This window comes from Typopeltis vanoorti, chromosome 18 (assembly GCF_054136105.1).
Source record: "Typopeltis vanoorti isolate ZY-2024b chromosome 18, IOZ_Tvanoo_1.0, whole genome shotgun sequence".
Classification (NCBI taxonomy): domain Eukaryota; kingdom Metazoa; phylum Arthropoda; class Arachnida; order Uropygi; family Thelyphonidae; genus Typopeltis; species Typopeltis vanoorti.
In genome coordinates this window covers 110,283,349-110,296,960 of record NC_143566.1, presented here as the reverse complement: position 1 = coordinate 110,296,960, position 13,612 = coordinate 110,283,349, and the positions used below count along the sequence as shown (strand labels likewise).

The 13,612-nt window shown below is 33.7% G+C and overlaps 1 protein-coding gene across 1 annotated transcript in view; it reads right to left on the bottom strand.

Moving 5' to 3' along the window:
- The window catches only part of LOC150097068 (uncharacterized), a 221,768-nt gene that overhangs the window by 137,425 nt on the left and 70,731 nt on the right, over nucleotides 1–13,612 (bottom strand). Inside the window, exon 5 of the mRNA XM_090408117.1 lies at nucleotides 5,060–5,288. Coding sequence (XP_090264243.1) covers nucleotides 5,060–5,288 — 229 coding nt within the window. The remainder of the gene's footprint in view (nucleotides 1–5,059; nucleotides 5,289–13,612) is intronic.

Here is a 13,612-nt window from a genome sequence, read left to right as displayed (position 1 = left end):
GAACAATTTTAACATCCAAAAATTAAAGATAGGCATTATTAACCTAAAAGCATACCATTATCAACATAAATGGTATAACTGAAATTTAGAAAACCAAAGGTGATCCTCAGTGCTTGAATAAATTGTTGTGTATTTTTTTTAATGTAATTTCTATGAAAAATCAGTGCTCTGGATGACAAGCATGGAACTTTTTCAAACTACTTCAGGCCTCTAATAAATGAAGCAGTGATCTCACACCAGGTGATGAAGTTTATCACCTAAAGACAATCACAAACATTGATGCCCCCCATTGGGATTCAAACCTGCAACCTGTTGGTTGGAGAGCAGATATACTATCCACTTGGCCAACCAGGCTGGCAGCTTATTGCTTAGAAGGATAAGATGATTTATTGGCACTTAGATCTTGGAAAGAAGGGAATAGCTGTAGTAGTCAACACAAATATGAAATTAAACTTCTTGAATAGGAGTCAATTTCAAAGTGACGTGGAAGATTTTAGTGTGGAAAATGGGATGACACTTGCGTCTATTGTCCCTCAGAGGGTTCTAACAGAAAAGTAGAAAACATTTTGAGTTATTTTTAGAAGTCATAACAAAGAAAAAAGTTGGTTCTTGTTGAAGATCAGCACATCATAGATTTTTAATCTTCTTTGATGTTTAGAAGATTAGAAAATTAATCCCAGACATCCCAGGTAAGCATCTATTAGATTTTTGCTCAGAACATGGACTACTCATAAAAACAATAACTTCTAACATAAAAATATGCATAAATTCATCTGGAGAAGACACACTGCTTATTGATCACATAATGTTGATAGTGATATTGTTCAAATTGATCCAAGATATGAGAGTGTACAGGAAGTCTGAAATAGGAAGTGATGCTGACCTAATGTTGAGAAGAATGGAAATCAGTATCCCATTGAAAAGAAAATATGTCCTAAAGTTTTGAAGTCAAACAACTCTTAGATGTGAAGTGCAGACAAATGAAATAATTTGAAAAGTAGAACCAAACCTCAGAGATTGAGTGAAAACTCAAAATAATAAAAAAAAAAAAAATGACTGACTCAGCCAGCTGGTGAAGTTGTTTGTAAGGATGCATAGATACAGGAAGCTAAAGAAGGAATCCATGGTAAGAATTAATCATACAATAAATTCACCTGTATTGTCCCTTCGAAGATAGAGAAAAATGTAGATCGTAAAAGTGGCATAAAAATTGAAAAAAAAAAAAAGATATTGCACGTCTGCAGTATTTTTTTTATGTGAATGCCACTTGGAATGGTTGGCAGCATATAATACATTAACCATTTGGGTGAACTCAAGATTATATTATACAGAAAGTTACATGTTTGGTCTCTTGAAAGAGAAAAAGGAGATAAACTCATAACCCACTGATGGTAGTAAATGTACTACAGGTTAATAACCTTTCATGAATGCAAAATGAAAAAAAAAAAAAAAAAGTAACAGAGAGATTCAGAGACAGTTGATGTTAGGTGAATTAAAAGCTCCCTCTGATAGACTGGAAGTTTATAGGTGACAAAATTTGGATAACAGGCTGAAAAAAAGAGGATATAAGTCAACAAGGGAGGGGGGGGTTATAGTAAGGATAACTTCTGTTCAGATATTGTTCAGAAGAACCCATATAGGAAACAATGAAAAGTCAGCAACTTGAACAATTTTAACATCCAAAAAGTTAAAGATAGGCATCATTAACAAAAGCATATTATTATCAACATAAATGGTATTACTGAAATTTAGAAGACTGAATTGCTTGAATAAATTGCTGTTTTTTTTTTTTTTTAATGTAATTTCTATCCATGAAAAATCAGTGATATTGCTCAGTTAGATACATGTATAGTTTTCAGTACACGTGATCCCATCACATGTACTGAAAATGTACAAATTTTTTTTTCAGTACATGATAGGAGAGGAGAAAACAAGGGCAGCAGCTTAATAAAGTAAATTATGACATCCCTGCTTGTTTCAGGAACTTAATTTTCTTGGTAGTACAGAATTTGCACCAAGAATGAATGAATGAATTTATACTAAATGTTTGATAGGAAGATTCAGAAGTGTATTGCAGTCACATTTCAGGATTTGTAATAACTAGTTTAGGTGTACAAACGTGATGCAAATCTGACTACAAAGAAAGAATCTTTCCTTGTAGTCAGAGCAGATGGTTCTCTATTTACTAAAGGTTTTGATAACCCTATACTGATGGGGAAGGGTGATAACGTGATAGATGGATGTGCCTTATATTCTGCTAGGTTTCATTAAGTAGCCAAGTGACCAGAGCATAAGGGCAGACACTTATTATTTTCCTTTTCAGAGGTAAAACAGCTCCTCGGCTCAATTGAATTATTCCAGTTTTTTGACCACATTTTTATTTAAAAAAAAAACTGTTTTTTAAAGCTAAACAAGTACTAAAAAACAAAGCTGACAAGTTTTGTTATTCGTCAGATGAACATCTTCAGGGGTAAAGAAAACTAACAATTTAAAGCACAAACTATAAGAAATTACGAAAAAACAAGTTCATTTGTTGGTATTCTGAACATCAAAAAAGTTCGTTAAAAAACCGAATAACAGATCTATACAACTGTTAATACATGTTAGCTGGAAACAATGCTATTTGATGTCGCGTTCTGTGGTTCACTTTCACTCTGTCAGAGGTCTGAACTGGGTAAATTTTTAATAAATGCTGAACAAACTTGATTTAAAATCAAACCTTGATTTTTGTTGCATTGCGTAGGAATTTTAATCATATCTGCTGCCTCTTTGAATTTCAGAAATTTATAATAAAGGAGTTTATAATATTCACTATTCCTGTGGCATCTGCTATGTAGGCCAGACGGGGAGATCGGGAGAAATCCACATGAGCACACATCAAAAAGACGTACAAAAAAAGAGAGAACATAAGTCTGGCTTGGCATTTCACACAGCTTCTACTGTTCATGATGTACTCTGGGACAGAACAAACATGTCCTACACTGATAAAAACTGTTTCACAAGAAAATTCAAAGAGGCAGCAAATATGATTAAAATTCCTATGCAATGCAACAAAAATCAAGGTTTGATATTAAATCAAGTTTGGTCAGTGTTAATTAAAAATTTACCCAGTTCAGACCTCGGACAGAGTGAAAGTGAACCACAGAATGCGACATCAAATAGCATTGTTTCCAGTTAACACGTATTAAGGGTTGTATAGATCTGTTATTCGGTTTTTTAACAAACTTTTTTGATGTTCATAATACCAACAAATGAACTTTTATTTTTTTTAATTTCTTATAGTTTGTGCGTTAAACTGTTAATTCTCTTTACCCCTGAAGATGTTAGTCTGACGACTAACGAAACTTGTCAGGTTTGTTTTTTAGTACTTGTTTAGTTTTAGAAAAACAGTCTTTTTTAATAAAAATGTAGTCACAAAACCGGAATAATTCGATTGAACTTCTTAACCACAGAAACCTCCGTAAGATCCTCAGCTGTTGAGGTGTCTTATAAACGTTTCCAACATATCCCACCCGTGTGGCCCAGTGGATTGTGGGTTTGAGAAGGGCCAACATTTAGATCCATATTTTCAAAATGTTACATGAAATGATTGGCAAAGGCAGGGCAGCTTCCTTGACCCTCTGGTCACTCAACTACCCAACAGCTACTTATCCTTTTCTGTTTACAGAAATCTACCCACAGAAAGGTACATCCCTCATCTATCACATTATCACCCATCCAAGGGGTGTTATGAAAACTTTGACAAATAGGGCTAGAACCCATCTACTCAGACCATACTAGCCTCTCCACTGAAACCAAACACATCCAGGACATTTTAGCCAAGGGCTTACTTACCCTTTTACAAAATCAACAGAATTCTCTGCCATCTCCCAAGCACTCTAAAATCCAGAGCATGCGTATGTGCACACACACACACACAAACAAAACCATTGCTATCCATTGTATCTGAAGCACCTCAGAAAAAATTTCATGTATTCTTCAAAGGTACAGCACACAGACCTCCTTCAAACCAAAAGTTAGCTACTCTTACTTGTTCACCAAAAATTCTCTCCATCATCTAGATCTTAGAACAGAGAAACTATGTTCATTATTTATGTTGCAGTCATTCCACTCCAGAATGACTGCAGTAAAAATAGTACTAAAAAACTTAAATTTACAGCAACTTTCAAGGAACATAATAATTTCCCTAGGGATTACAAACCAGACTTATATTCTATTTTCTCTTCATTTTATGCCTTATGTCTAATTTCATGTCTATTTACAACATTGGATTTTATTTTCTCTCTCTCTCTCTCTCTCCCTCCCCCCCATTCTCTATGTTAATCTAGGCTATACAAGATTAAAAAAAAATTAAAATAAACAGATATTACTTCATCAATATCTCATTATTTATTAGTTTTGAAAATAACTTGGCATTATTCATATTTAATAATAATGTAAGCAGAGATCATTGGAAATGTTATACTTACTTAAATATAATGGGAAACAAGATTAATAAAAGTGTCTAAGGCAAAAATGTCAGAAAAAAGACCCAGAGAAAGACAAGTACAGGAGATGGTCAATTATTTGTCAGCCATCTGATTAAATCAAAGTGCTAACATATAATACTTTATCTTTTCTTATTATGTTTTCCTATTTTTTTGTCTTAAGACTTTTCTTATTTCTTTTATGTTCTCTCCATCTGAATTTTTGTACATTTTTATGCTAGAAAAAATTGAAAAAAAAAAAAAACTGTGAAAAAGTTGTTAAGAGATAAGAGACTGCCTATGAAATATTAATCATGTTAGACTGTCATGATATCTGATATACTCCATGAGAGTATACCCAGAAAATGATGATAATTATTATTAGTTCTGTGCTACTCTTATAACAATAAAAAAAAATAATAAATAAAAGTAGTGTTTGTGAACAAACACTACTTCTATTGAGATTTAAATTAATTGAGATTTAAATTTAAATCTCAATAAAATATTTCTAATCATACTGGATTTTTTGTATAAAATTTTATACAAATGTATAAAAACATGAGACAATTATATATAAATGTTTATTAGCTTACTTGTGCTGCTCACTCTTTCTAGGTCTTCCACGTTTCCTTTTTGGAGTTGAGCTATCCATTACTGGGATAAGTGTTGCCTTATTTTGTTTTGTAGCTTCAACAATTAAATGCACTGTGCTTGGCTCCTGAAAGGCTGAACCTTGTACCGGAAGGATTTTTAAGTCATCACTCTGGTCATTCCTTAATGACTGACCACATACTTCAGCATTTCCAGTTAATAATGGACCCACTGAATATAATAATAATAATAAAATTATATGATTATACAACATATTATTATACACTGTATATAGATTATCGGGGAGATATATATTATACAGACCAATGTTTTGCAAATTGTAGTGCAAGAAAGATATCAGAAGATTCTTGAGCAACCTAGATACCAAAAAAGGAGATTCTGCACCTGATGGAGTCCCACCAGTTGTGCTCCTGAACTAACACCTGTTCTTTGTCATCTACACACTATATTATATTCAGCTGGCATCCACCAACTTGAAAGAAACTTGCATACAGCCAATGACAAAAAAAAGGGTGATAAATGTTTACCATCCAACTATCAACCTATTGCTCTTACCTCAGTGATATCCATGTGACTCAATTTTAGTTTCATTCAGATCATTTTTATTGGCAAAATGATATATACTACAGTAATAATTCAGCACTAGCTGGATGGAATTTATTCCAATTTGTTTTCATTACTAGTACATATAAAAAAAGTGGGCCAGTGATTCAGAAATAGTACTCATACCTTCTGGCACACTTAAGATATGTACAAAAACAGTGCCAATTGACAGGGCACTCTCTCTCTCTCTCAAAGATACATGAAAATTTTGAAAAATGGAATCAACAACTGAGACTTCAAACTGTACTGCATATAAATTAATTATAGGGGCTTGCTAACATTAATGCTATATTTGTTATTTATTTATCTGACTCATATATGAAAGATTGCAAGACATTATAGCACATCAATGTTGTGTGTGGCAGGGCAGTTGCCAGATTATATCGTGCCTTGAGGCAAACAATTAAATATCGCCTGTAACGAATTATAAGACAAAAATATAAGAAAATCTCCAATTGCTATTTTGTTTTCATTGCAAGAGAAACTTTAATGCAAAACGATTACATAATAATATTAATTAAATGTTTGGTCTACAGGGATATCGCACAATAAAACTTTATACATGAAAACCTCGCTTAACGAGATTAATTAATCCATCAATTAATGTGCGCTAAGCGAAATTGGGTTAAGTGAATATAATAAACAATAGGAATAATTATAATTCATCTGTCAGTTAGCATAAATTTGGAAAAAAAATTTACAGTATAATCTATATTAGAGGATAAAATCATCAACATTAATAAAGATCAATTGCTTAAATTTTTATATAATGTCTAAACATTTAATTGAGCTACTATTCTACAAAAAAATTATGTAAAGATGTTTGAACCGTGCTTGACTTTTCATCTCGTCATGTAATTTGCAATAGCTAGTGATCGCTTTATCAAGATTTCGGTGGACTTTGAAATTGCATTCTATATCAGGATCAGCATCAAACAAAATTTCCTTAGCATGCTCAATATGATTGAAAACTAGCTCAAGTTCTTTTGCAGGTAGCTTCTTAGTCATAAATTCTGTTCTTGTTCGCACTCCTTATCTTCTTCATATGCACACTGTTCTTCTAGTTTAAGGAGATCATTCACGCTCAACTGTTCTGAATGGGAATCGAGTAGTTTCATACATCGTCATTCTTCTTCTACCTTCTGATTCTGTCCACTGCTGGATGAAGATCCCCACCATGATTTTCCAGATCACTCGGTTTTCTGCTTCTCCCATCCATCTCGCTCCTGCAATTTGTTCCAGTTCATCTCTCCACCTTCTTCTCGGTCTTCCTCTTTGTCTTGCTCCATCCAATGGTCTCCACTATGTTGTTTTTCTAGTCCATCTCCCATCACCGCATCTGGCAATATGGCCAGTCCATCTCCACTTAGCCTGTTTAATGTATTTTACAATATCCATGACACCTGTTTGAGATCTTATCCAGATATTTGTCTTCCTATCTCTTAATGTTATTTTTAGCATACTTCTTTCCACGCGATGTTGTGTTGTTCTCAGTTTTTTGTTTAGGGCTTCTGTTAAAGTCCATGTTTCTCCTCCATGTGTTAGGACAGGAAGTATGCACTGGTCGAAAGCTTTCCTTTTTAGACTCATAGGGATGTCACTTCTGAATATGTCTCTCATTTTCCCATAAGCCATCCATCCAAGGTGAATTCTTCGTTCAATCTCTTTTCTTTGGCACTCCTCAAAGGATAACAATTGGCCCAAATATACATATGAAGTAATTTGTTGTATTTCATGGTTTTCAACTTTGATAGTTCTATGGTTAATGTTTTTATTCATCATTATTTTTGTTTTTTCTCTATTTATTTTTAATCCAATTTCTCTGGAGACTTCATTTAGCTGATTTAGCCTTCCTTCCAGATCTTCAAGATTATCTGCTATCAGGACAATATCATCATTATTATTATCGGTCATTAAATCCAAGTTCTTTTCCAGTTGTGGTGATTTTTTCAATAATGTTAGATCTTGGATTTTGAGCATGATAAACTAACATAGGCTTGAGTTTAAACTCGCCTTCTGCATTGCCTCCTAATAAAAGTGTAAGATGATTTTTAGATACTTTGTATCCTGGATGAGATGTTTCAGTTTTAGCTAGGAAAGTTTTTGTCAGCATACGCTTCCAAAAGAGACCAATTTCGTCAATGCTGAATATTTGACGATCGTCATAATCACCCTCCTGAATTATTCTTTGAAATTCTTCAGGAAACTTGGCCACAGAATCTTTATTATAACTAGCAAATTCCCCAGTTACTCTTACATTATGCAGTCCAGTTCAATTTTTTAAAACGGTCAAACCATCCTAAAATTGCAGTAAAGCTTTCACATCCTTCTTGAAATTTGTCTTTTTCAATGAGGTAAAAATATAGAGAGCTTTTGCCTGAATATTCTCTGTACTAAGATATATTATTTTTTGGTTATAATCTTCAATCCGAAGTGATAAAAAACACTCCAACTCAATCATTAAATGACTTCTATTTCAGGTGATCTGTTTTCTTAAAGAAGCAGTAGCAACTTTTCCTTGTTCTTTGTATTTTTTGCTCTTAGTTAATATAGTCCGAACTGTAGACTCGCTGTATCCCAGGTCTCACAGAATCATTGTATTACTAGAGGCACTTTCATGTCTCTTAATGACTTCCAGCTTTTCCACTCACTGCAGATTGGCAACAAAAAATTTCGCGTAATGTAAAATTTTGCATAATGTCAAAAAAACCACTTTAACGGATTAATCGCTCGCTTAAGCGGGAAATAGTATCATTTCATTCAATCATGCTAACTGATTATTGCACATATCGAATTCGCGTTAAGCGAGGTTTTCCTGCAAGCTCTTCTAAATTTAAATTATAAGCTATGTCCGCGTTTATCGATATAGTTGCTAGACCAACCAATCAATCTTTCTTGGGTCATTGCTGTTTGCAAATAATTTTTAATCAGTTTAAGCTTGGAAAAACTTCTTTCTGCACTTGCTACACTAATAGGAATTGTTAACGTAGTGATGGCACCTACTGCAATATGGCTGAATGAGTGCCCTTATTAAGCCATGCTGTCAAGCAGGCTGCCTCTATGCTACACCCTGTCGATGGTACTGTGTGTGGCACTGATATGCTATACAAGTTCAAACTGTACTGTGTATAAAATAATTATGGGGGCTTGCTAACATGTATGCTATATTTGTCATATTTATTATTTTTTTTATTTATTTATTTGACCCATATATGAAAGGTTGCAAAAACCTATAGCATATTAGTGTCATGTGCAGAGCAGTGCAGTAAATTTCAGTCTTAAATTCATTACAGGTATGATTAATACCTTGCTATATTTTTAGTTTAAGATTAAAGCTTCTTAACCAATTTCTTCTCTTTTTACTATAACGAGAGTTTTTTAAGGGTAAGTTATACACTTAGCAATTACTAACACCATTTTCCAACATAAACAAACATGTTACATGGAGAGAAGATGCAAGAAATAAGAAAAGTCTTATTGACTATTTATAGTTGATGGCGATGTTTTCCCAATTATTTTCAGAACACAAGAGCATAGATGATATATAAAATTAGAAGTGATCACCATTTAGTGTTGAGCAGGTTAAATTGAATTTCAGATTGAAAATAATGTTTTAAAATGAATCAAAGTTGTGCAGCTCTCAGAACTGCACTGTAGACTCAAATACACATTGCTCAAGAAGAAATGAATTGAAAAGTCTCTATTTAGAGATTCAGTGTCAAATCCTGCAAGAAAACATGAACTGATTCAGCCAGAGAGACATGCAGTAAGGATAAAAAAAGCAGAACCCCATGGTGGACTCAGGAAGTTAAAGAGGCAGTCAAGGAAAAGAAGAAAGCATATTGAAAGTTCCTGGCAAGTAAGTCAGCTTGTGCTCTTAGAGAATATAGAGAAAAATGTAAGAAAGTGAAGCACTGTGTAAAACTAAGTAAACAGAAGATATTTATTTTCTATGTTCTAAGAACATAGAAAATAAATATCAGAAAGGTGTCAAACTTGTAACAGCCTTCATCAGGTGACATTATAAAAGAAAGAAAAAAGAAAAAACACTAAAACACTGAAGCTAAAATAAATTATGAACATCATAAGAGTCTCTATATATAATTGACATTAAAACTGTGGTTGTATTTAAAGTTGTTCTTTCGTTTGTTGTATTGTTGGGAAAGTATGTGCTAGTAGCATCTCGTGAACGCCAGTACATGATTACAGCTGAATGACTATCTGGGAGGTTGTAGCTCAAGTTATTATTTAGATGAACAGGATTGAAGATGATTTCCCTAGATTCTACGATTTTTCTCTCTAGTTCATAACGGATAATTCCCTGCCTTTTCTTGATGTCAAACTGACCTGCTCTCTTCTGGTAAACTCAAAATATCGATATATAAAAAGCCCACACAAACCAACAGGTATCTGCAAAGTCAGTCCCATCACTTCCCTCCTCATAAGCTTGGAATAATTTCCACCTTGGGACATAGAGCCCGTTCTCTTCTGGATGACCCAAATGAACTTCTTACAGAAATAAACCATCTCAAAACTTCTTTCAAAGTTAATGGATATTCCAAGAGAATCATTGAAAGATTCCTTCTTAATCCTCCTATATATCGCTCAGAAGAAACAAATAGATTCAAAGGCAATATATCTATTCCTTACATAAGTACAGTTTCACATAAATTAGCAAAAGTTCTAAGAAAATACAATATCAGAACCTTGTTCACTCCACTTCCTAAAATCCGTTTCTTAATAAGCCACCCAAAACCTTATCATCATCTAAAATACCCTGGTGTATATAAAATATTGTGTGATTGTGATATTCCTTATTTTGGGCAGACAGACAAATCTGTCGAATTGCATATGGAAGAACACACGAGGGACATTACTTACAAGAGACAGCGAGCCAATGCATTATGAAGTCATATCCTTTTCTCGGCTAATCCTAATGATGAAAGCCAAAGTCACAAAGCCTGCTGGGAAAAATCTACTAACATCTTCCGTTGCAATGATGAACTAGAGAGAAAAATTGTAGAATCTAGGGAAATCATCTTCAATCCTGTTCATCTAAATAATAACTTGAGCTACAACCTCCCAGATAGTCATTCAGCTGTAATCATGTACTGGCGTTCACAAGATGCTACTAGCACGTACTTTCCCAACAATACAACAAACGAAAGAACAGCTTTAAATACAACCACAGTTTTAATGTCAATTATGTATAGAGACTCTTATGATGTTCATAGTTTATTTAAGCTTCAGTGTTTTAGTGTTTTTTCTTTTTTCTTTCTTTTATAATGTCACCTGATGAAGGCTGTTACAAGCCGAAACTAGTAGTGTTTTAATATTAAAACCTTTTTACTTAAATCTCGGTTCTAGTCATTCAATTCTTTAAAAAAAAAATTTAAAAAAAAAATTTAAAAAAAAATATATATATATATATATATACAGGGTGTTCGGGATAAATTTGACATATTTATAATTAATTATATTTTTCCGTAAGTTACATGTATTAACACACACTTCTCTTCATTTAAAAGTTTGGACCCTTCTTCATTCATATACAAGATGTCAGAAAGGATGGATAGCTGGAACCCACCTGAATCATGGAAGAGAATAACTTGTATCATGATGATTCGTGCCCGCCATCAAAATAAGGATATTACGACTGCTGCCCAATGCTCCCTGAATACAGTAAAAACAATCAGGCATGAACTAGAGACTTGCAATGGTGACTACGAGGATGTAGCAAGAAGAAAGATCCCTAGCAGACGATCTGATTGCGTTCGTACAGCAGAATTCCTCGCAAATCTGCAGGAACAGGTGTTGAAGAACCCTGGCATTGGAATTCGGGCTTTGTTCGTGGAGTTGCTAACTGTAGTCAAGCCCTGGATAACAAGGGTAGCCAATGGTAGGCCGTATGTATGGCAGCAGGATTCGGCCCCTTGCCACACCTCTGGGAAAAGTCAAAAATGGTTGTCTGAAAATTTCTACGACTTCACCAGTCCAAATGTTTGGCCTCCAAACTCCCCAGACCTTAACCCCATGGATTATTTTGTATGGGGCGCAGTTGAAAAAGACACCAATCGCACTTCCAGTAATACAAAAGCCCAGTTAATGGATAAAATTAAAACAGTTTTTGCGGCCCTTCCCAGGGAGACTGTAGCATCAGCTTGTTCGAGGTTCCGAAGCAGAATTGAAGCTGTGATCGATGCTAATGGTGGTTATTTTGAGTAAATCTTGTTGATAGTATTGTAATTAACTCTGCCTGTAATGTTTTTTTGTCAATTCATTAAATTTAATAGATACAAAGAAGATTTTCTTTTTCCTTACGAAACTGTCAAATTTATCCCGAACACTCTGTATATATAAGGAAATAAAACTGAATGGTAAGATTTTATACTTGAGAAACAGCTAAGAAAAATTGCGGAAGGCAGGCTTAGTGAAGAATAATCTGGATTCAGGCCAAATAGCGGTTGATAGTATCAGATTTTCACTTTAAAACAAATAGTTGAGAAATCTTTGGAATATAACAAGGATCTGTATTTAAGTTTCATAGATCTGGAAAAGCTATATGACAAGGTGCCAATAGGAAAGCTCTTCAAAAGGTTATAGTTATATGGTGTAAATGGGATTTTATATCGATCAATATACAGTCTCTATTTAAGCTGCAAGGCAGAAGTTAAAATTGAAGGAGATACAGGAAGATGGTTTGATGTTAAATCAGGTATGCAACAAGGATGCACATTATGAAGAAAATGTTAAATCTAATATATGAAAATCGGTAGTATTAATCTTAGCTCTTTACTTTATGCAGACGATGTTATTTTTCTAAATAAATACAGTACAAGTCCAAGATTCCCTAACTAAATTGAGTAACTTTTGTAATAAATTTGTCATAGCACTATCAGAAATAAAAAGAAAAAGACAATGAAATAAAAAGACAGAAACATTGAAAACATCAACTATATCCTAAATGTTAAATGTATACAGAACAAATAAAATACAATTTTTAGTGAAGATGGAAATTAAATATGGAAATGGATAGCAGAATTAGTAAAGCTGATATGGTAGCAAGTAAGCTAAATGAATTTATATGAAATAAGATAGAAATTAGTCAAAACACTAAATTAGGTGTATTTGGTTTGAACACTGTATACAAAACAGTGTTCAAACCAATTTTATCTAATGGATCTGAGAGTTTGGTTATTTGTAACCAAACTCTCTTTTCGCCAAATAAAACACTTGGTGAAGACTGGAGACCACAGATTTGAGTGTTGTGAGAAATTTTAGTGGAGTGAACAAATGGCATCAATGATAGTATCATATTAAAAATGAGAATATCAGGAAAGAACTTGCCATTGTTAGCTTACAGTTATGTATTAGCAGAGCTAATCTAAGATGGTATGGTCACATAAATAAAATGGGAGAAGAAAATTAGCAAAATAAGTGTTCTTTGTCAGGTTGGCAACACAAAGATTAAGATGTAGGTGGATTGATACAGTAAAAAGTGTCTTAGAAGACAGAAATATAAGATATGATACTGTTGGAGTCTTGACAGATAACAGATTAATTTAGAGGAAAATTGTTGATTGAAAGTTAGTAATGGTGTAACTTTATGTAGTACTATCATAATATCCTGTACACACTCTCCCCCCCCTCCCCCTCTAGAAGATAAATATCAGGAATTTGATGATGTATACTACAACTGGGTGGCAGGTGTGCTGGACACTGGAGATGAATATAAATACCTTTTGTAAAGGTCTTTGACAGACTATTATATGACAAGGTGATATTTAAATAGATGCAGATAGGGTTGGATAACACATTAACAAGATTAACAGACTGGATATCAGCAAGGTGTGTAGGAGGTATAAGAAGGATCCTAATGGTGTGCCATGAGTGTTTGGCGCTGTTATTGTTTAACTTGCATTTTAACAATA